The sequence below is a fragment of the Lepisosteus oculatus genome, chromosome 24 (assembly GCF_040954835.1).
Source record: "Lepisosteus oculatus isolate fLepOcu1 chromosome 24, fLepOcu1.hap2, whole genome shotgun sequence".
NCBI lineage: Eukaryota > Metazoa > Chordata > Actinopteri > Semionotiformes > Lepisosteidae > Lepisosteus > Lepisosteus oculatus.
Genome location: NC_090719.1, coordinates 7518747 through 7542740, shown reverse-complemented (window position 1 = coordinate 7542740; position 23994 = coordinate 7518747). Strand labels below are relative to the sequence as shown.

General features: G+C 40.5%; 1 protein-coding gene across 13 annotated transcripts in view; it reads left to right on the top strand.

Annotated features, from left to right (window-relative positions):
• Positions 1-1058: 1058 nt before the first annotated feature.
• The window catches only part of rapgef1b (Rap guanine nucleotide exchange factor (GEF) 1b), a 90413-nt gene continuing 67477 nt past the window's right edge, over positions 1059-23994 (top strand). For 4 of the 13 annotated variants that reach the window (XM_069183566.1, XM_069183564.1, XM_069183563.1 and 1 more), the window contains exon 1: positions 1059-1338. In XM_069183566.1, coding sequence (XP_069039667.1) covers positions 1311-1338 — 28 coding nt within the window. In that variant the 5' untranslated portion in view covers positions 1059-1310. The remainder of the gene's footprint in view (positions 1339-23994) is intronic. The other 9 variants (XM_069183570.1, XM_069183575.1, XM_069183568.1 and 6 more) reach the window with 3 other exon arrangements.

Sequence of the window (23994 nt, the reverse complement as noted above, 5' to 3'; positions counted from 1 at the left end):
TAGGTTTCTGTGCATCCTTTGCTGGACAGGCATCCTGTCCAACATGTAGCCTCGCCTTTAACCCTGTGCTTTCGAAATAGGTGCTGGATTGCTGTGCCCAGCTTTCTGATAGTGGATGGGGTGAAAGGAGTGTAAACTGATACTGCAGGAATGTGACAGTACTCTCAAACCATAATAAACTATTTCTAAAGCTGTTTTTTAAATGGATATTTCTATAAATGGAGCATTCCAGAAGGATTCATTCATTTATAGACCTACATCTATCCAGTTGCTATCGCTTTCATCCAATTCAGGGTCACGGGAAATTGGAGCCTGTTCTGGCAAGCTGTAGGCACAAGGCAGGATACATCCTGGATGGGACACCAGTCCATTGTAAGGCACACACAGACACCCGGGGCCAATTTTCCCAGAAGCCAATTAATCTACAAGTATGTCTTTGGGCAGGGGGATGAAACTGGAGCATGAGGAGGAAACCCAGACGGACACAAAGAAAAACATACACACTCCACTAATGTAACATCCCTGGCAAGACTACCCACTGCACAACTGTGTCACCCTGTGGGCCAACATAGAAAAACATAATGTTATTTGAATACAACAACAAAAAAGTGGTAGGCTTTGGAGTTGTTGGTCCAAGCTGGTTGAACTCTTTGATACAGGGACCATGGGTTTGAGCTCAGGTTACTGAGTTTGTGGAGCCAAAATATGAAAAGAAGCAGCTGGCTATTCAAATTTTAATTCACTATTCAAATAAAAAGGCATTGAGACAGCTTTTGTTTATGGACATTTTCATATTTTGCATTTTCCCCTAAATGATTCCTATCTTATGGGATGAGTGGAAAAACCAAGTTTGTCTCTACTGACAGAGCTGTAAGAAACACAAACTTATACGTAATTTAAAATTAAGGCGATCCATTCATTTATTCTCTTATTTAAAACCTGTGAATACACAGGAAAAATATGGCCCCAGGGTACCAAAAACTTGATTTGAGCAGCCCAACTAAAATGTGAAGGAGCTTAATGCACGTTTCATTCCAACCTTGAGAGGGCAGAAGAGCTTCTATCCTCCACACAACGGAGTACTACTACTGCTAGGCAGGACTGTGCTGGCCTCATTGAGCACTGGAGGCTTGTGAGAGATTAAGGATTTTGAATAACTGATCTGTGTGTGGAGAAAGCTGTCCTGAATATACCAAAACCGCCACATCCACTTGATTTATCTAAGGATGCGGGAGTAAGGAGAACCGAAAAAGGGGGAAGCAGCCGATCGTGGGATTTTCTTCTCCGCCGAGTCTGACACTATCTTTGAAATGTCGGGGAAAATAGAAAGCAAGCAAGGTAAGGGAAAGCACGCTTTCGCGGATATGTGGCTGTGATAGTCGGTAAGGGGGTGATAGGACAGTCCGAGGAGTTGTCCTGGGAGCGTAGGCCCCAAGTGTATAAGACTTTTTATTTAACATTCCCGCTAATGATCGGAATGTAGATTGCTGGGGTGGTGTTGCATTCTTCTCAGGATAGCCGCTGCTCTGAATGAAATATTCAGATATAGCGATTATTTCGTTTTGCTGCCGTTTTATACTTTCATTCCCCATTCTGCGAAGGGACTTAGCATATCTGGATAGAACTGTTGCTCTAGCTGTCTGGCATATACTGTAGGTATAGCCGATAGATTACTTCCTAAATGCGATTTTTGTAATATTTTGCTTTGCTGTAATAAAAAAATCTGCAGAAGATCTGCTGCTTTCGCTAGAGGTTGCCAAAACTAACGTTCATCTTTAATCAATGCAAACAATATATGGATTATTATTTGGTACTGCAGTGTGTGCAGCGTCTGTATTCATTTTTACACAGACGGGTGAGCGTGCAACTGAACTAATTAACCGCTCTTAAGATCTGGTATCTTGCTAAGGGATGTGCCATGGTTGTATATATACTGCCAAGGTGATCTGCGCCTGGTGCATACATGTTAACTTGGCGAGCAATGAAAACAACTTTTTTAATTACAAATGTTAGATATACTTAGATTTATTTTTTACGCAACGAAATATACTATTTTATTGGCTGTGTAGCACAACAGGACTGATGCAGTTTTGGGGGTCTCCAATATACTTTTAACGATGCCATAAACCCCATAACCAGTTGTTTTAAACGAGTGAGACTTGTATTTTACCACACACGTTAAGCATATGCTTAAGTACAGGACTCTGTTACGGTAGCTTCTGTTACGGTTCACCGTGGCATTTCTTTTAAATAAAGACCCCGGTCTCTGATGCAGAAGCTCTCATTTAAGATAATTTAAGATGGCTTTTGTGTTTTATTTCCCAGGTATTTATTTCCCATGTAATACAATAACTTGTGTCTGCCTAAATTTGACTGAAAATTGAAAGAAAACCTTCGACTACGATTATTTTTCCTTTGCTGAGCAAGCAAGCATCAGTGTGATTTATGAATGAACATGCATACCAAAAACAATTCCTCCGTTTTCTGATGAAGAAAGTGCTGTTCTGTTAGTTTACTTGATGTGACGCCTGGGATATTTCATTGTCAGTTCATTTCATTATATATTAGTATAGGCTACCTGATTATTGTGGTTAGGATGACAGCACACTTGGAGAAGTAAACATTGCTGGTATATAGTTCTGCTGTCGCTTTCGACACTCAGCAATAACAAGTCAAAGCAAGTTGATTATTTTCTAGGCCCTTTTGTTATTGATATTGAAACTGAAATCTTTATACAGGAATTAGTATGAGTCAAAATGTGATGCTGCCTCTTGCTCAGTGAGTTAGCCAGGTGTCAACCTTGCCTGCAGCAAATTTATTGTTTCTTTGTATCAAAATAAATCTGTATGAAAACCAGGACGCCGTTAAATTGCACATTAAAATTGCCTGCCACTTGTCTCACTTGACAAAAGGTGTAGAATGGTGGTGTTCTGGAGTTATAGTCAATATATTCTAGCTTGCAGCGAGAGAGGCTGTAGTCGGTGAGTCAATATATCAGGCCTTGAAAGAGGAAGGCCTGAGACACAGCACAGCAAGCAGAAGGTATTGCTGCTGTTGAATAGGAAATCCGAACCCCTCAGACTTGCTCGGGATGGTCTTAAGTATCTGCCAGCCACAGGCACACAGTGGTTTCTCAGCTGTTTCTGCTGTCCTCTGCCCCTGGAGCCTCTGGGTGTGGTGTGTTGCTTGCCCTTGAATTAACTCACCCAGTTGGACTGATTTCTGGCTGTTGAACAGCGCCGGCTAGGCAGAGGTGAGATTAGTCTTTGCTGATGGTTGAAAGGAGCTGCCTCAGGCTCCTGCTGCATACAGATGAGTGCCCTGCTGTGCTGCATGTGCTGCAGGTTAAAGTTTGGGTGGCAGGGTAGCTGGAGCAATCAACAGGCCTTGACAGGCTGCCAGTGCATTGCAGGGCACACACAGACACAGACGTGCTTACTCTCACACCAGGGCCATTTTTTTCCCACAGGGCAATTGACCTAACCAGTATGCCTTTGGCCTCTGGGAGGAAGCCCATGTGATCATGGGGAGGACATACAGACTCCATGCAGATAACACCCCAGGTCTAGAATTGACCTCACGGCCCCAGTGCTGCAAGGCAGCAATGCCAGCACTGTGCTATCGTGTGGCCGCTCGTTTCGGTTCTGTTTCCCTAATGAAAAATGCATTAAACCAATTTTGCTGTGAAGCATAATTCAAGTAAAGAGATATTTAACCTGTCCCTGGCTTCTTTTATTTCAGTTGATGTCTCAGTTCTTCCAGTAAGTCAGAACTTGAAATTCAGAATTGAGAAAACTTTTCTTCTTTCAGTTTTTTTTTTCTCTCCAGCTGGTAGTGTAACTGTATGACATGTTGGTGACACTTGATGTTTCTGTTCTGTGAATTGCACAGTATTTTCGCCTCAATGCTAGCTAATGTCAGAAAACGCTTGGTCTGATATACCTGCACAGTTATGTCTGTTTTTAATATGTGAAGAGGGTAATTTTTAAGAAGCCCCCTAGCATGTAGCCCTAGGTTATTCCCTTCAGTCAGTTTAAACAGATTTTTATCATGCACCTAATAGTGAAGAGGTTTGAGAAGTTTATTTGAGCTTTTCCAGGTTAAGAGACCAGAAACAGTCAAGAGAGGTAGATGTCTTAGCCTCCTTTCAATGACCAAATGAACAAGATGAATTTTAACTTACACAACAATAGAGTGTAGCTGCAGTGGGCAGTGCTCAGTTCTTCAAAGAATATATAAAAAGTAGCATCTTCCCAGCAAACATGTCAAAGTGAAGCTTTGAGCCAAAAAGCTCCTGGCTTGTCCACACAAGGCAAGGGTTCTCACAAGCACAAATATAGCTGATTTCTCCTCAAAAGGGTCTCGGGTCCTTTCTCTTCATTTGTTGTGTTCTGGATAACACACTCTCACAGGAAGCTTGAAAATTGCAGAAAAGTGCAGTTTGCGACTCGTAGTTTTGTCTGTTCTTCCCAAGATCAGCTCTAGCTTTTATCAGCAGAGTGTATGTCTTCCACTTCACTGTGTAATCAGTGCCATCTTAGGACAAAGTAATTCCATGCAGCAACTCATACAGCTTCAGCACTCTTTGTGTGTTCTCAGCTGGACGTGATGTAACAAATAGAAACAAAAGTTATTTCTTTGAAGAAGATGTGGTCTTATTCTTTTCCGCTTGGTTATGTGGAGAAACCAATGTCCACACTTGTTAAAATGTGCCCTTGTAGTCTAGATGCTTTGAGTTAGTGTTACTTGCTGGAGGAATATCCTGTACTGTTCTTATGTTGTTTCCAATAACAGCAGGATTTAGAAGTCATTGATTGTCAGTCATGGTGTGAGTCATAGCTCACACCTGAAGAAGGCTTCACAGCCACGTGTTTTCTCTCTTCTCTTTTCAGCATAGAATAAACCTATTACTTGTTCCTTTGCAGACTACGCATGCTGACGCAGCTACCCGCCTGAAATATATTGATAGTGTTGTAGAAACCTCTCTTACTCTTCCTGAAAATTATATTTCTAACTAACTAGTGATGTCCTGTATACTGGACAAAACTATAAGAAGGCTCATAGTTCCATGCTTCTTTATCAATTGAAATCTTTATGTCATCAGTCTCAATGCTTTCTATGTAGTGTGTACAAGAGCAGTGCGCTGTCTTGTGCTATCGATCTAAAAATTGTCCGAATACCTCCTCCCAGGCATAGGGTTGAATATGAAGCTAGGATGAGGTAAAGATGGAAGAGGCCTTTTGTGATTTTATGATTTGGCTCTAGCATTAGTCAAAGTGAAAGTAAAATGGATTATTAGGAAAAAACATGACTTTATATCACATTGTATAATCATGACAGTGAGTGTAAGGGAAGATTTGAGTTGATGTTGAAGCCATCGGCTAAACGTCTTCGCATGAAGCATAAAGGCTATCTGGCAAATGTCACGCTTAATGAATAGCAGAATTTTAAAGATACTGTATTCTAAATCAAGCATAGGATTCATACCCAGAGGACACTTATCATGAACCAAAAAGCAGACGCCCCAATGTTTTAATAAGTCAGTTAGGAAAAAAGTATGGTAGGCGGAAGAAAGAAATGATCATTAGAAAATGATTTGAAAGACAATTGTAATGGTAACTAAAATAAGTATTGACAGATGTCCTTCAAGAAACAGCTGGGTGAAATCCCTGGATCACTTAGCTACTGGCAATCAAACAAGGTAGATGGGTCAAATGTTCTCCTCTCGTTTGTAGCCTTTCTTTTGTTTGTATGTTCTACAAATGTTGGCAGTTACACTGCTTTCCAGGAACGATCAAAGCTGTATGTACGTTAAAAAATATCTCGTTAGGAAAATGCAGATTTAATCTTTCCCCAGTGAAAAAGTCCAAACCAGGTTACTTGTGATACTGAAGTTTCTGAAAAATGCATTATTGTTTATTTTATCTTTGAAGATGAAAGGCACAAATATTTTGCCAGAAAGCAGCAAACTGTATAACAATGTACCTGGAAACAGACATGCTTGAAATGTGAGTCCTGTATTCCACTGAGTAATTGTGGACCACTGTTTGCAGCTCTCGTTTCATGGAATGCAAAGAACTGCATGTCATGAAAAAGAGCAAATAGGAAATTCAACCCATCTTAAGCCTTCCAAGTCTTCTCCAAACTCATGGTAAAAGAGTTGATGTTGGGATTCCATAGAATCGGCAGAAGTTGCTGCACTTCAGCAGTACAAACTTTGCAATGACTGTGCTTTATACTGCCTTTATAGTACTGTAATTCTTTCAGAGCAGCCCCTGGGCCCTCTACTACTCAGCGCAGTGACAATGAAGAGCTTGATGAAGCTGCATGTCCTGACTCGAAGCAGTGACATTAGCTGTTTCCTTTGTATTGGTAGCCCCAGGGGCAGGCAGGATCACAAGACCCATTTGCTGTCTGTGAGGCTGGATGTGTTGGCAGGTCTTTTAGAAGCGAAGGCATTGTTCTCAGATGCAGATCATTACACACCTACCTAGGCAGTGTGACCTTCCTCATTAGCAGAGCTCTCCCACCGGGCAGGAGAAGTGCGTGGTGCTAATGTGTGATCCTTTCACCTCCCCTCAGATGGCCCTGTGCCGTCTGGATTATTCTGACACACAAGGCCGGTGATCAGCAGAGTCAATTAGGTGATTGCTTATAGTAGGGAGTGGGGGCCAGGAGAGTCTTCAAAGTGGAACGACGTGCCAGTCATAGTCTGTTGACAATTATATTCCATTCTTTATGTTTTTGAGTGCAATACAAGTTTAATATTACTGGAAAACAATCTCAGAATTAATATATAATATAGACGTTCATGGCCGTTGTCAGTAGGACATTGTGTTATTAAGGATAGTGTGGTAATGTAATATTTTCTATTATGTTTACAATATTTAAGGATAAAAACACAATAAGAAAAAATGCAGTGCATCTAGGAGTTGTAGTTTATTCCCAAAAAATAGCACTCAGAGGATTAACATGCTCGATGTTCCTCCAGTTCAAAATATATTTGTTTTTTTTAATGTACTAGTGATCGGATGCCAGAATACATTTATAGATACAGTACCTCAGCTTTTATACAATTAAGGGCCGTTGTGAGACATTTACTGGGAAGTAGGCCATCAGGTGATCATCACCCCAGTTTGGCTTTTTGGGGTTATTGTTTTCTTAAAGTATTGCAATGCAGTGCACTGTGTCACCTTGTCATGCTGTCCTTCAGGCATTACTGACTGGATTCAGTGAAATGCTAGCGGTTTGTGCTGGAGGAGTGACTACAGCACATTTCACACTTACACATCCAGCGTTTTGTTACGTTCCTCTACTGCACTTGTGAAAAGCCATTTGGCAAGTACGATACAGTACGGATGCCGCCCTGACGCTGGTTCTCTGCGAGACAGGTATACCTTACCCGTGTGATCTTACTGCAGGTCTTATCCATTTCTAGTGCACCAGAAATAATCTGTTGTGCCAGAAGATAAGCAAAGAATATATGCATGTGCTCTCAATACGATATGGATGTGGTGGGTGGTGTCTGCAGGTTTTCTAGGTCTTTTGAAAACAGCCGCAGGTGTTAAATTGGCACAGAGAAGCCAGTTACTAGTTGATCAGTTAAATTCCAAAGAAATCCTGCTCATGCCAGCCATCAAGGACCAGGACTGCATATCCTTGCTATAGTGCTACTCATCTTTGGCCATATCTATAAGCTCCCTGTCTTCATGAGCAGGTTATCATGCTGCACACATAATGCTCTGGGGACATTTTCTTGAGCTTTAAATTTTTGATCATGTGACATTTGTGCAAGAAAGCACTCTTAGATATTTAATCTTCAAGTCTTCTTTTTTTCTTGGTGGCTAAACAGTTTCAGCATGCGTGCAGTCGATTTCACTTTTTGGAAGCCCTGTGTTTGACCTGCCCTTACGGAATTGTGAAAGACAACCGGACAAAGGCAGCTTGTAACCGAGCCCCCCACCCCAGGAGTAATAGACCTTGGGAGGGGTCCTGCCCAAATATGTGTAGCACTTCTGGGGTTTCCCACAACATAACAAAACCAGGAAATGAATTCCAGCTTCCGTAGGTTTTCCCTGCACAATGAAAGTTACAACTGAGGCGTTGGGGAGGAGGGGGAGGTCCAGTCCCACCCAGTGCCTGAAGAGACAGAGAGTGACCTGAACTGCAACAATGCCTCCCACCTGGAGCTGGCTGGAGCTCAAGTGACTGTTACATCGAGAGAAATAAACATGTGTGGCTCGGAGGCTTCTTGAGACTGACGGCCCTGAAGGTGTAATTAAAGGGAGAGCTGACTGCAAGAGGACAGAAGGGCACAGAGAGCGATGAGGAGATGCCAGAATTTGCTCTCCTTTCTCCTTCATGGTTCACCGATTCTCACAGCTTTCATTTCAAGACACTTATTAGTATATAAACGACTCTCCCAACGTGGTGCTTAGATTCTTCTTATTAGCCAGCAGCCAGATCACTCTGCAACTCACAGCTGGCAGCCCACTGAAGCTAAGCAGGTCTGAGCCTGGTCAGTACTTGGATGAGGTGTTAGTGAGGCCAGCAGGGGGCGCTCACCCTTCGGTCCATGTGGGTCCTAATGCCCCACTATAGTGACGGGGACACTATACTGTAAACAGGAGCCGTCCTTCGGATGAGACGTAAAACTGAGGTCCTGACTCTCTGTGGTAATTAAAAATCCCAGGGTGTTTCTCGAAAAAAGAGTAGGGGTATAACCTATGGCGTCCTGGCCAAATTTCCCATTGGCCTTTACCAATCATAGTCTCCAAATAATCCCCATCTATGAACTGACTTCATCACTCTGCTCTCCTCCCCACTGATAGCTGATGTGTGGTGAGCATTCTGGCGCACTATGGCTGCTGTCGCATCATCCAGGTGGATGCTGCACATTGGTGGTGGTGGAGGGGAGTCCCAATTACCGGTAAAGCGCTTTGAGTGGAGTGTCCAGAAAAGCGCTATAGAAGTGTAAGCAATTATTATTATTATTATTATTATTATTATTATTATTATTATTATTATTATTATAATAAGCAGTGGTGCCATATAGCCTAAAACTAAAAAAATCATTTGTAGGCTTTGATCTTGTACAGAAAAAAGTGGAACTTAGTTGTGATTTCAGAAGCATGATTTTCTTAGCATCAGAGAGATTGCATCATATTTATGTCAATTGAAGGTGCTAATAATTGTAAAAGGTTCAGAGAATGTAATCAGTTACTAGCAGCCCTTTTTGGTCCAGTTCAAATTCCCACATATCTAAGCCATGCACATTGACTGAAGCCATTTGTTGCAGTGAAAAGTAGCAGATCTTGGGAAGGCCCTGTTCTTATAGTCAAGTTATTTTTTGTATGCTGCGGTTTAGCCAAAAAAGTTGCTTTTTGGCAATACAAGGGCTGTCTTGGCAGTCCTGTTAGAGCAATTGCTTGCATGGGGTGAAGCAGAAAACCATAAAGTTTGTGCTTTTATAGTGTCACGTTACTTAGAAAGCTATTTTGGCCCACCTTTAAAATTTGGGAGATTTAGTGTTGTAGTCATTCCTTTTTTTAAAAGGAACCCACTATATTTAGAACTCCGTTTTTCAGCTCCCGCCAAAGTGACTCATTGTAGAGGTTCAATTACATTTACTTCATCTTCGGCTTATTGTACATGAATCCTGAACTGAGCCCAGCACACTTTCCCTCTTGAGAATTCTGATTCAGGTATAGAGCAGCGGGCGTCTAGTGTCCTTCCGAGCAATCAGACCACGTAACTGGGAATGAAATGTAAAATCTGGTTACCTCTATTAGAAGATGACGTATTTTCTATAAATCTATCATTTAAAAACTATTCTCCTTAAGAAGCAGGGTCAGATCCTTCAGATGCTCTCAGGCTGCTTTCCCCTGTAAATGTGGAAAAATAATATATATATTTTAAAGGTCTCTCAGTGCTGCGTTCAGCTCATCTACAAAGAAAAAGAGAAGCTTTATGTGTTGCAGTCCCTGCTGTTTTGTATTTTATACAGAACATTAGCTCGTGGCTCAAGTATTGTATTTTATTTTGTATAGGCACTGCATGCAAAGTCTACTTCAGCTCTCTGTGTTTTTTATTTTAACTGTACAAGTTATGATACATAGAAAAGGTCAAAAAGGTTCTTGTCAAGAGACTTGTCTGGAAAGGGAGCATAAGGCACTGCTGCAGTATGTTAAAGGCAGGACTGAAGTCATAGAATTTGCATTGTGTTCTATAATGACCTGCTTCTGTGCTTGAAGAAGGGCCTTTTGCATTACCTAACAAATAAAGCATTCAGAACAACACTCTTGACTTTTTTTCCTTTTTCCTTTTAAACCTTTAGTACTGGCAGGGCTTATTTTGGAAATAAAATGCAATAGGCAGATACTGTGCTGGCTGCAAGCCATCGCCAGAGCATAATGCCAGCAGTCAAAGATACTGCAACAAGTAATAAAACATCGCACAATGAATCTGCTGCTTGTTTCTAATCCAATATCGAGCCAGACCAGACAGTACTGCTGTAGCTGGAATATTTTATTTCTTGTCTGGAGCAGGGATTTCATATTCTGCGTACGTCCACAAATAAGCCTGCAGAAACCTGAAAATCAGACTCTAACAATATGCCAGGTCAGGATTCTTATTAATTTATGCCTTGTGCTCGTCAACAATATGTGAATTTAGCTTGGCACCTGCTGAGTTTCTAGCTTTCTGCAACCAACAAGGGCATAAATTTCCCAAATACCTTATGTAAGGAGCATCCTGTTCTTTTTCTCCTTTCCTAAGCATAGTCTCACTGAGTGAACTATTACTGGACTTATCTGAGTGAACTTAAAAACCTCATTAAAAGACTGATGTACCTTTTGGTCGTCTCTCTTATGTACATTATAAAATACAAGAAACTGAGGTGGCTGACCTGTGGCTGATAGTGTAATTGCTTTTTCTTTGGTCTGTATCCTTGAAAAATGGAATTGCTTCTGATTATCTCTAGTGCTCTCCAACTTTTTGTTCCCATTGATAAAACCATAACTTTTGATATGCCACAAGAAGCATATGCCCAGACAGAGAAACCAATACTATTAAACTTCCACAGTAAAAACATTTATACAAAATTATGAATTTTGTATCGACAGGCCTCTGGTATTGGCTTGTATGATTTTAAGTAAACATCCATAAATGGGCACATGATGTTAGAAAACGTGATGTGTGTTGCTTCTGCTTCATCAGTTTGATAGAACACACCCTTGCAGGTTTAAAACCTTGGTTGTCTCAAACTGTTTTTTAGTGGGAGTCTTCTCTGTTTCCCAGTCTTACCATCCAAAATACCTGCAGGTGTTTTCTACACAAACAACTTATAGAGATAATTGATTTAATAACTACTTTCAGTCTAATGTCTGTCTGTATCCACGAAGTGTGAAAAAATAATCTGAAAACTTAATACATATCTTCTGAACTATGAGGTAGAATAACACCCAACTGTCCTCTTTATTAAGCATATAATACAGATTTAGAAGTTAATAATCCTTTGGTTATGTGTTTTAGTAATATGTTGGCTAAATAACTGGAAGGATATGATGGAAAACTTATGTCCATGTGCTTTAAAAAATCACGTCAACCTCTATCTGTGGTTCGTATTTCTGTCAGAATTACAGTGGTCCAATTTTGAAAGCTCTGTGCGGTCAGTGACAGATGGAATTTTTGGAGATGTCCAGTGCCTGCTGCTTCTTGCAGGTTTTCGGTTTGCAAGCGCAGCCACTGCAGCGAAGCTGATTTTTCTGAACGGGAGCCATGCGCCTTGAAAATGAGGGCCTGAGCCCTGAGCTGAACTGCGCTATAATTTGAGGTTTAGTCGAAATGAGCAAGTAGCTTCCTCAGGAATGCAAAACATGTTTTTCCCGTAAAGAAATTTGAAAGGTGCTGTAATTAAATAAAAGTCTCAAAAAGCTTGGATGTAGGCGGGGAAGCTGAAGGACTTGGGAGCTGCTGGGAGTGAAACCAGCCAGCTTGGGAAGAGAGGTTCTGAGTGGCGGAGTGGTGTTTAATGTTGAAGAAGCAGGGAGAAACTAAGCTTAGCAAAGCTTGTTCTACCCGAACAGCCCCATTTCTGGTTCACTGCCTCTATGGGAAGTGTCTTCGAACATTTTGGGATCGTCGAAGGGTTTCTCTTTTTCAACTCCCTTTGTGATTGGTTCTTCTCCAGCCCTCCATTTTTTATTCTGGATCCATTCACACAAGTGGGAATGGCAGTGCTGGATCTCAGGTTTGGATGATGTTTCAGATGAAGAGGCACACCCTCCATGCGCGCAGCTATTCCTGGGTGTGCACAGGGCACTAAATCGCTTTGGTGATCATTTTGGTGGCAGGGGAGCATCACGAGCTTTGAAGTGATCAGATAAACTGATTGAAAAGGGGATCTGCCTGAAAATTCTCAGTCGTCTCCTGCAAAGTGAAAAATAAAAATAGGCACACAAAAACTCTTTTCCAGAAAATTGATTCAGTTTTAAAACCTTCCGGTTCCTAGAATTTGGGTGAGTCCCTTTCTTCTTGCTAAGGAATTGTGAGTTGAACAGTATGACTGTGCATCATGGGTTGTGCCGTGAGTAACCAAACCCGTGTTAACCAGTGACCCTGTGTCAGTGTGGCCATTTGAGAGCAATCATTCTTCCATCAATATGAAGATGAAAAAGCGGTTGGAAGACTAACTGGGATTTTGCTTTGACTTGTCTGACTGGCATCTGAATGGGGAATGTTACTTGGAGGAGCCAACCTGCTCCTGAGGAGAAGCTGAAAAATGAGATATTGCTGCCCACTAAACCAGTGGATGAGTTGGGTAAGTCATGGCTTGATTCACACCAAGCTAATCCATAGCTTCCTTTCTGCCTCATGAGAGATACTATATTCTGCAGTCATGCTGTGTGCTCAAGGGCTTGTTTTTGTGTGATAGCTGCATTGTAGTATGCCTTTTTTTAATTCACTGGATAGAATTTTCTCTGTTAATGGGTTACAGGGCATAAAAGTTTATATGCTTTAAAAAACAACACAAAAACTGCTTCCTTATACTAAAACAAGTCTGATGGTTATGGTATAGAACAAATGCTGTGATTTGATGGTGACATAAACAACAGAAAATTAAAACATTTGTCTGGAGGAGAAGGGGGGGTCTTTTTTATCCATTTAGAGTAAGTTTTGTGTTTTACCAGTAAAAATAAACTAACACCCTATAGTTCCTTTGTTTTAGGCCACATATATATTTTTTGAGAAGATTGTTTTTACGAAAACAAAATGACAAATGAAGGTTTTGGAAACAATCTTTTTTTTTATGTGGTTTTTACAGAAGTGGTCATTTTTTTCAAATCTAGTTAGGGTGGACCCAGAGGCTTAGAGGAAGTACAGTGAAGTAGGCCAGGCTATTCTCAGAATATATACGTTTATATTACAGTTTGAGGTCTCTGTTTTTTTAGGGATTGCTCTTTATTTTTAGATATGCAATGTGTAGATTGTTAAATTGCTAATAGGCTTGTGACTTTTGCTATAGATTTGTTTATTGTACAATATATTGTAGCAGGGATTTTGGTTTTTCTGCCCTTGTAATTTTCCCCCTCCCAATCCCTAGTTACAGTCATGTTTTTGGTTGATGTGCAATGCATCTGTCAGCAGCAAAAGCCATCGATTCCACCCTGATTCTAATCCTCTAAAGGTAATTAGGATACAGAGCCTTTGGATATTATTCACAATACTAGTGTATTGAAAATCATAGTGATCCAGCAGCTAGTCCCCGAAAATGAAGGCCAGCTTCCATAACCAGATTCCTTTTAGATCTGAAAATCGTTCACTTACTTTACCGAGTTTTTATGTGCGAAGCCATTCTCCTTTATTGTGTTTAACAATCATGTGTACAAAGAAACTATCTTCCACACTCTCAAGACTCATCAAGACACGCATCATTTTAAAGGCGTCTAACACCCATAGATTGCATTGAGGCCTGCTTTCCAGGGATTTCGTTTTTGGGTTCCTGTGGCTTCACTTAAAGGTAGCTTTCCTTGTACATGAAGCACAGTTCAGCGCCATATGGATCCCACCATATAAACACTGACTTTCATATCCTACATTCTGCACTTTACTTAGCTTAATAAGGTATTGGCAGCTTTGACATATAAAAAGATACCATGGGGCAATTATACAAGGCCTTTGTGTTTAAATCAGTAGTAATATAGATCACAAGTCATTTGATTTGTATATCATCACACCTTCAATCTAGTCTTTCTGAACTTTGACCTCACAAGAATGTCAGCTGAAACATGTAATGGACATTTCACTACGATTGAGAGTTTATTCCTGTTAAAAACCTGATCCACTGCTACCTTCTGCAAGAGCAAGGTAAAAATGAGGCAATTTTGTTTTTGCCAGATCTGCAAGTTTGATTTAATCTGCAGTTTTTCTAATTTTTTTTTCTGTTGGAAAGACCAGCCTGCTACCAAGGAAAGATTTCCCAAGTTCCACCTTCAGCTATGTTCTGTCGTGTTTAGAACATTGCTATGGAGTAACTCTGTAATTGAGGCCTGACTGTTTCATAATTAATAATTATAGTGTGGTTATCTGTTTTGCAAAACAAGAAACAATACCAACTAATGAACTGTAGAATTTAACCCTAGGTAACCCTAGGTAGTTAACAGGCTTTTTAGAAATAAAAGCTTTATTCAGGACAGCAGTGATTGTGAATCTGTGCTGTGTGATTGATACTGTAGTAGCACACCTATGATTGTATTTAACAGCACTTCAGCATAGTATGGCATAGTAGGGCATTGTGGAAATTGTGACACAGTTTAGCTATTAAATGCAGTAGAAATCGGTATGTGAGCATTTGGAACACTAGCTGGCAAAAGCTCTTCTAGAAGTTGAGTTTGGATGCTCAGCTAGGAGGTCTCAAAGCAGTTCTGTTTCTGAATGCATGGGCTCATTTTTCAGTGTGCAGTTATGTAAGCCTTTAGACCTGCAATTGTATCTCAAGAGATAGGACTACATCCTCCTTTGGAAATTCATTTGTTCTAGCTGACGGTGGAGAGCTAAGAGACTGTTTTATTTGTTTTTTTTATCTTTTCAGCACTGCTTTTTTATTATCTTTGGCAAGCCTTGCAGACACCTTGCTGCATTCCGTGGTTGCAGCTGATATCCCTCGTGTGTGCCCTTCTGTCCCATTAGTTTTAAATGGTCGAAGGCTTCCTCACAGGAAAAAAGGATATTTCTTGATGCATCATTTCGACTGACCTAGTTCTAAAGCTGTGCTTGTTACTGGACAATCCTGTATGGCTAAATCCTCAGTCAGAAATCTGGCGATTGCAGCAAAATCTCTGGAGAATCTGCAGGCTCTTTTCCATGATTTATGCAGACTAATCCCACTGACACATCATTGTTACTGTACTTTGTTTCTGTACTTGGATATAACTGTGCATTGAAACCTTAATGGCGGGGCTGTTTTACGCAGATGACGACAGGCTGAGGTAATTCAAGAAGATTTCTTCTTGGGAGAGGCTGCTTTTGTTGTGGATGACATTCCACAGCACATTCCCTTGCCTCTGGTCTTTGAAAAAGGCCGCTCATAGAATGTGTTCCCTGCAGCAAGTGAAGGAGTGATTGAACAGACCCCTCTTACCTTTACAACGCTGATCCCTCTGTTTGTGTTTCTGTTGGGTGATCAAAGCAGAGGGGTGGGCCAATTTTAAAGCTTGGAGAGCATAAAAATTAGATACTGTATATTGGAACTGAAAATTCTGTTAATTAGACCACTGCTGTGAATTGGTTCTTAAGTCAACTCCACTGAATACAGTTCTTAGAATTGTGTGTCACCCAGGATGTTAGCATTTCACAGGGTTAGTGTTCTCTAAGGGGCTCTCTCATTTTGGAAGCAGATTTACATCATTGTAGATTTACAACAGAGTAGTCCAGGAGACAACCATGAATGTACAACAACAGTATGACAGCATCTGAGTACTACTGAGAAGCTAATGAGTTTTTTTTTCCCTGGGCCTATTTGAGTTTAATTAATTGAGGGCTGAGGACTGGGAGATCCTGTGTTTGATGAGTTCGGTGCTGTGCCTCTCTGAGTCAGACAGTATTTTCTGCCTGGCAGCAGTCGTCAGCACAGTGGGCACAGATGAAGCAGGAGGCCCTTGGAACGTCATTCCCCATCTCGGGATCAGTGGGAGAGGATGGGAGGACTGCTGAGTGAACAGGAAGGAGTGGCATTGACCCTGATGTGAGAGGGGAAGGAACAGGAGGGACCGACGGAGGCAGTGCAGGGCCCACCGAGGGGAGGATAGGGAGGTAACTGCATTCCTGCTGGCTGGGCGTCCGAGAGGGACCGACTGCAGCCATGGCGCCATCTGGAGATGTTGCCACCAAGCGGTCAAATGATGGGAACGAGGAGAGGAGAAGCCCACGGCGAGGGGAAATGTGACATCCGTGCTCCCAGGGAGTCATGGGGGGAGGGGAGTCGACAGACTCAGATCAGAATGCTCACAGCATGACAAGAAGAAACCTTTCCAAGAAACATGAGGCCCAGTGGTTATCTCTGAGGATAGTCCTGCTCTTCTAGGGTTTATAAATGCAGTGCCTTGGACAATGCCTCCTACTTGGGGACGTTGTGCCGCAGGGGGGTGTAGATTAGATTTGGTTAAACTGAAGAGCCTTCTTCTGCCTTTCTCTTCAGTCCATCCAATTTCAAAAGGGAGGCAATGCTTGAGATTAATAAGAATCAAAAAGGTGTGTAAATTTAAACTAATAAATGGCCAACAGTGAAATGAAGATTGTACTAAGGAAGTCACTTAATTGAACCAATAAGTAATGTATTTGCCTTTTATATCTAATATATACGTGAATCTGTAGAAATGGTATGGTTCTAAAAACAGCACCCCCCTGCGGCACTTTATGCTATTTTGTCATATTACACTATATCAATAAGCAATGCATCTCTGGAAAAGGTTAGATGCATTGTCACATTTTGTAAAGGAAGCTTATAAAGAAGAGGCCATTTCACCCATCAGGTACAGCTAATTGATCCCAGGATTTTGTGTTTCTTGAAATCGGGATATCAGCTTAGACAGCACGAGGCTGTATTGCTTGACTCTCACAACTCTTCATATAAATAAGTGCTTCCTGTTCTCAGTTTTAAGATCACTTCCCTGTGGTTTGCATTTGTGTCCTTAGGTTTCCGTTTTACTCTTGATTTGATTCTGAAGAAATCCACTGAGTCGATTTTGTGGATTGTGAATATTGGCGTCAGGTGCCCTATTTTACAGTCTTTTAAACCAGGTCATAAAATCTGTACAATTTTAATATGCCTTGGTTTAAATTATACACTCTTAACTCTATATCCCAATATTACCTTTTTTGCTTCTCCATATCGTCTAGAAGCTGTAAATGATAACACTGTAAGCACCTACTGTAAGTCTTTCAAATGGTAATTTCTTCATGCTAAGTACCTCCCATCTGACTTTTGTAGCTTTTGTTTTTGCAGTAATACTCAGTCTTACATTAAATACCGTCTGCCATGAGTTTACCGAATTTTGAATTTTGTCTGATTCTTTACCTTCCTTGCCGAATGTTGAATTCTTCTGTCATGACTGTCATGTCGCAGCAGGTATGACTAATTTGTCAGCTATACCAGAATCACAAATTGTACAAGTTAGGTACAGCAGTGATTCCAACACAAAACCTTGTTTTATTTCAGTAATTGTCGCTCCAGATTTAGGATTCACATCCATGTGTGAATCTTATTTCTCTCCGTTAACCAGTTCTCAGTACAAATTCCTGTGTTACCTCGAATCCCTTCTGCCTTATTTTTTTATGTGGAAAGTGATCAAAAGCTTTATGAAATGAGTATTTTTAATGGTTAATCAAGACGCAAATCCCTCTAAAACCATATTTACTCATCCTTGAATTAATATTATTTTAAGTTTTAGGAAAGCTCAGTTTTAACCTCTTTGTAGAAAAGTACTGAAGTCTGAAAGCAAATCTTATCACATCTTAGACTGCCTAACATCTCAGACTGACCTTTTAAAGTCTAAGAATTAATCCTTAAACTGGGATTATGCTGCCTGTAGTCTTTTTACCCTTTGGGATTTACATCGGTCCTGATATGGGAGTAATTAATCGTTAGGCCTTTCAATTTAAAATACCATTTTTCAAAGAATTTTCGAAAACATCACAGTAGGATAACTAATATAGCCAGTCACCTTGTATTGAGAGACAGTGTTGTTTTAACAGAAAGCGAGCATTCTGAGGGCAGATTCAGTAGGTGTGGTTTGGGGGGATCTCTTGCTTTCAGGGCAGTACTGTGTCTGTGTTCTCCAAGGCAAAGGGACCATTACACTCTCCCTGTAATTACCACTTGCCCGTGACTCATTGCAGTGCCTCCCAGCATCAAGATCTCACACTAATTGGCCTCCTACTGAGAACAATTTTGATTTCACTTTATTATAAATACAAGTTCTCCTTTTCCATCTCAGTGAATGTGGTTGCAGGCAAGTGTTTGCGTGACACTTTTGGAAGATCAGCGCCATTTTTTGGTAATGTTTTCTCTTTTGAAGTCCATAATTGATCTACATCTTCCCAACAATTGCCAAGATTTTGAGTTTTTTTTTTAAGCTTTTTTTCTTAAACAGCTGAAATGGGGGAAAAAAATAATCAGAGGTTATCCAGTAATTCGTTGTTGTATTCATAAGGTTTGGTAGAATTTTAGTAATAGAGCTGTGTGAATTGTTTGGATTATGTTTCCTGGGAGGGTTTTAGAATGACACACTGATGGAGGTAATTGACAAACATAAATGAGGAACAGCTGCAACAGTCCTTACTGAGTGATCACTTTGTAGGACGAAATGAAAGAAAGTGTTTTGCTTAACAATGAAATTCTCCATGTGTGCAGTTTCAAGGGTCCTAATCAATGCAAGATTGCTTTAGCTTCAAATATTAATTGACTTTTTAGCCTGGAAACACCGACCTGATACACAGAGATATCAGTCCTTGAAATATGTTTTTCTGCTTTTTAACAAACCAGACCTGAGCAGCTGTTTCAGGCAGCTCAGAATAATAGCTTCTCTTCTGTGCGGTCTCAGAAAAGTCTGTTCTGAAAGTAAAACAGTTCATCCTTTCAGTTTCCAGCCTTGATTTGATCTGTGTACTCTCCATATCTATGACAGTACTGCCATTACCAATGCCAATGCCTATGATAGTACTGTTACGTGATCACTGGAAGAGAGAGGGGTGAAGGATTCCACCTATGGTTAGGCTTTTAAAACTCTATGTATTTTCATGACTGCTTGTGAATTTCTCTCCATTATGTTCACATCTGGGCCTCAGAGTAGGGTTTACAGTGCCTCGTGTAGCTCTCAGAACTGCAATGAATGGCTCAGCATGCTGTATTCCCAAGGAAGTCAGTCTCCTGTCTTGCGCCTTTTCTGGAGGAATTTCACTCAACTTGAACATTCTGAATTGGCTCCTTGCCCCCAGAGAGTAAATAATTTAGTTTGCGGCTTCCAGTAATTCTTATTTTTATTAATCTCTTACAGCGTGCACCAGAGTGTTGGTAACAGTTTATAACTATACTCTGTACTCTAGAGGTTAATTATCGCGTTATATTTTCACGTTCCAGTGGGTTGATGAGTTATTTTTTTGGGGAAAGACGGTAATTCTTTATCAGTTTTGAACCTATGTTTAAAAATAACTCTTGGCTTACATTTTAGTCATAGGATTCTAAAATTTGCACAGATAGTTTTGACTCTGATAATGCATTTTCCTTGTTTTTTTTTATCTACTGCCATTCACTCTTTTATCCCTGGGCTCTTAAAATGTAAATAGCCTGATCCCTATAGTCCATGTCCTTTTGTGAGCTTAATTAGATTGTCATAAGAGGAGAAGGAACATTTTAAATCCAGTGAGCAACAAACCTTATGTTTTGATTGTGTATGGTTTAATGCATTTTATTTAGACCTACAAGTGTGTGTCAGTGTGCGTTGGCAACAAAGGAACAGGTAGAGCCTAATTCCAGACTGAAAAGTAGAAGGAAGAAACAGAATGTTTCTCCTGTTGAGTCTTTTTTAAGAATTTAGTGCAAAGCTTCATAAACCAGAGGCTCAATGCCACTGCATCAGCTAAGTGGATTTAATGTACAGAATATTTGACTGGACCACACTTGTACAGATTTACTGGATATGGTAATAGAATAAGTAGATTTTAAATATCAGCTTTAACCATACCTACACAAATATACAGAGCTGGTTTGCCGAATGTTCTTCTCTACCCACAAAGATTCAAAGAATTTGATTATGGGAATCATGGGTTACAACAGAAGGATGGCATGAAACTAATCCAAAAAGAAGTAAATGTCTTTCCATTTTTGTGAATATAACTAGGTTGCAGAAGGTTTTTTGAAAGGTTCAGAGCCCACCCAATTACGGTACTTAGAACCTGTATGGAACTATTGTCTTCACTTTGTTGTCATAACTTACTGTAAAGTTGAAGAGCGCATTAGCAGTAGGGCGTCCAGATATGTTCGATTTAGGGACCTTTTTTTTAAGTTCGAGAGGATGTGGTTCCTGTTTGATCAGTTTATAGATGTTGTGGTTTTGTAATAACATCTTTTCCCCTCAGTGATACGAGCCTGACTAGAAAGTGGCGTGCCTGTGACTCTCGAGCTTGTGACAGTCATGCTGTGAAATGGAGTTATGTGAAAGATCGCCTGGGTTTCTGTGGCTGTTTGGTTCCAATAATCAAAGAGGAGATGGGCAGCTTCCAGAAGAATGAATGTCACATGACCAAGCACTGCATGCTGGGATGAGCACTACAGTGGGTAGGGGATCTTGGGACTTTCTGTGACATTTGTCCACATCTCTCTGCAGGGATCTTTGGTTTGTATTTGGAGGGAACACTAGGAACTCTTGATATGACTATCAATTGATAGTCATGCTTTGATACGAGTATATTTATGCTACTTAAGGAGACGCCTGAACAGTTGAGGCATGAGAGTTGAGCTGGCCTCTCACCTCTTGAATGAACAGTCTTCAGGGTCAGTAAGAGGCAGGGGAGTGGAGAAAAAAAAATCAGGACCTCTGCATATTCCATCCTGTCATTTATTTTCATGTAGTTCTTAAAGTGACTCTGGGTATTGAGGGTAGTATGATAAAAAAATGAATGTTAAATTGGAGTTTTAAGTTTCTTTCTTTTGCCTTAGCTCTTAAAGGATTTAAGAGCACTCACAGAGTTTCAGTCAAAATGTTCCCTGTTCTGGTGTGGTTTAATGTTCTTTCCTCTTTCCATTAAAGCAGTAATGCCTCATCCTCTATAAATGGAAACACCTCCAGTGGAACTGAGATTTCCTCACAAGTGTTGTCATATGGATCACTGAGCTCAGATCTCTAATTGAGCAAGCAGATATGAACGGGCGGTATTCATTGTTAGCTAGCACTGACATACCGTATAAGGCATGTTTTTTAATCTCTTAGCAAATGTCAAGATCACACAGTTTCAGCTCCTTAACATTGATGCCCTGTGTGCTGAATGTAGCCAATCTTGGTATGGGGAACACTTGTGTATTATGGAAATAGCCACAGTAACATGAGAAGCGAACTGCTGATGTAAACCTCCCTAATAATAAACACTGTTTGCCTGACGTGAGCGATTAGTAGAGGTGTGAATACACTGAGTCATCTTTCTGTGCTGGCTCCTAGCAACTGCTTTAAGACATGAGTGAGGGAGGTTTTTCTTTTCTGGGGTTTGTGATTCTCTTTCTTCATGAATTCTAGAACTTGGTCTCTTAAGCAGTTTGGAAGTCCTGTTGCAAATCATAACATACGAATTGCAATAAAGCAGAGAGTGTGAGTGCGTTTCTTTGAACCCCTACAAATGTATGTAGTCCATTTAAGTTACTTTATGCACATTTATGTTTTCTAAGTGTTAATAAGTGTGGTGAAACTCGGTTTTCGATAATGTAAGAATTGAAAGAATTCTGCTCTGCAGACCGTTGCAGAATGGCTTATGGTTTGATCTGATACACCCTTCCCCAGCTGATATGGCAAATCTGGCATGTAGTCAGATCTTTTCTGAAGCACAATGTGCTGTAGTCAGAGATTTGTGTGTTTGTGAGGTGTCCAGGGTATCTTTGCTCCCTCCATGAGTGAAAAGGTGTGAAGGCTACAAAACTGTAATATTATTTCACAAGATGCTGGTGTAATAAATAAAGAGACTTGGATAAATCAATGGATGACTGTTTGCGTATCTTACTTCCTGTGGCTTTCCACAGTCTGGCAAGAATTTGTGCAATATCAATTGTGTCAAGCAGTTTTATTCTACCCGCCTCTGTCATATCAATAGATTCCTGCATATTACTCTTTCCAAATGTCCCCGACATGGATCTTAGGACCCTTCTGACACTTATCTAGTGGAGTTTACAAGAGAGTAACAACCAAGAGACCTGAGAAAGAAAATCATTACCACATGTGGAGAGGTGAAGGGCTGAGATAACAGGTCATTCTTTTGGAAACAGCAGTCCATAGAGACAAGTATAAGAATTAAATAAGTCAACAGCACTACACCATAAACAGCTAGATAGATAGATAGAAATTTGAATGCGCATACAAGTGATACTTTTTACCTGAAGATTTTGTGTTCTATGCTCCGAAGTTTCAGAAATAAATACAATATTATTTTTTTCCTACATTTCATTTCTGAGTTCTAGGGTATTTTTGCAAAGTGCTTTCCAAAAGATGGACCCAGCTTAGTTCCTTTTTCAAGACATGTAAGAAATGTGCCATTTGAACCCACAATTTTATTTCAAGTGCCACATGTGTACAGTTCATTGAATAGGGTCTCACACTGCAAGCTTTGTTTTAATATCCTCAGAAATACATGTTTGATTCCATAAGATCCATGGTTAGTTCTGGCTTCATTTTGATGTGTATAAAAATTGGCATGCCAAAATAGATGTATTGCTGAAGGAAAAGAGGACATTTGTACAGAGGTGATGTATGATTTTATCCTCTTCAGTAACATCAGACAGCAATGTAGTGTAGTGGTTAAGTCTCCAGACTTGTAACTGGAAGGTAGGGGTTCAGATCCTAAGTAGGGCACTTCTGTTGTACCCTTGTGCAAAAGGATTTCATTCAGACTGCTTCAATAAATTGCCCTGTTGTGTGAATGAGTACAGATGTAAGTCAGTTTGGAAAAGAATATCAGACAGTTCAATTTCTATTAACTAGGGTATTACTCTGCACATACAATTGTGTGACATTTCTTAGAGCAGAAGAGCTCTTCAGGCTGGGTTTTATAGGTCACTACTAAATCACCTATTTCTGAAGACCTAGAACAATTTCACTGTGACCAATTAAGCAGGTGATTTGTTTAAGTAATTTAGAGATCACATGGGACCAAAACCCTTCAGTCTCTAAGGATTGGAGTTCTGTTAATTGAACAGACCCCTGGCTTAATTAATCAATATCACACAAGTGTTTGCAATGTTTAGAAATAGGTGACTAACTGGACTGATCTCCAGGATCAGGGTTGGAGCCCCCTGCTTTAGAAAGAACACGGTATACAAAGGAAGCATGGAAAAAGACCAGTACATCCTGCAGGTATGTCTGGCACTGCAAAGAGCTGTCAAAGTGCTGTTCTTTTCCTAGCTGACACAAGAGAAAGCATCCCTGATTTTTTACCACCATCCAGAAAAGAAAGGAACATTTCTTCGCCTTTTGGCAGTCAGCCCCTGTGTTGAGTTATCCTTATCTCTCGGCATTTCAGAAACAGCAAGCCATCCTCGGGGATAGAAGCCGACGGAAATGGGCTTTCATGGAAAATTGAACTTGAGTGCATGGGAGCCTTATCAGTAAAACAAGAACAGGGATCTCAGCTGTTGAGCACACGTGATCTAGGAAAAGACTGGCGCATGACAAATTTAGAAAACTGAGTGTGCTCTTTCCTTTGTCCTTCCATTATAGTAGCTCTCCCAATGAAGCAAAA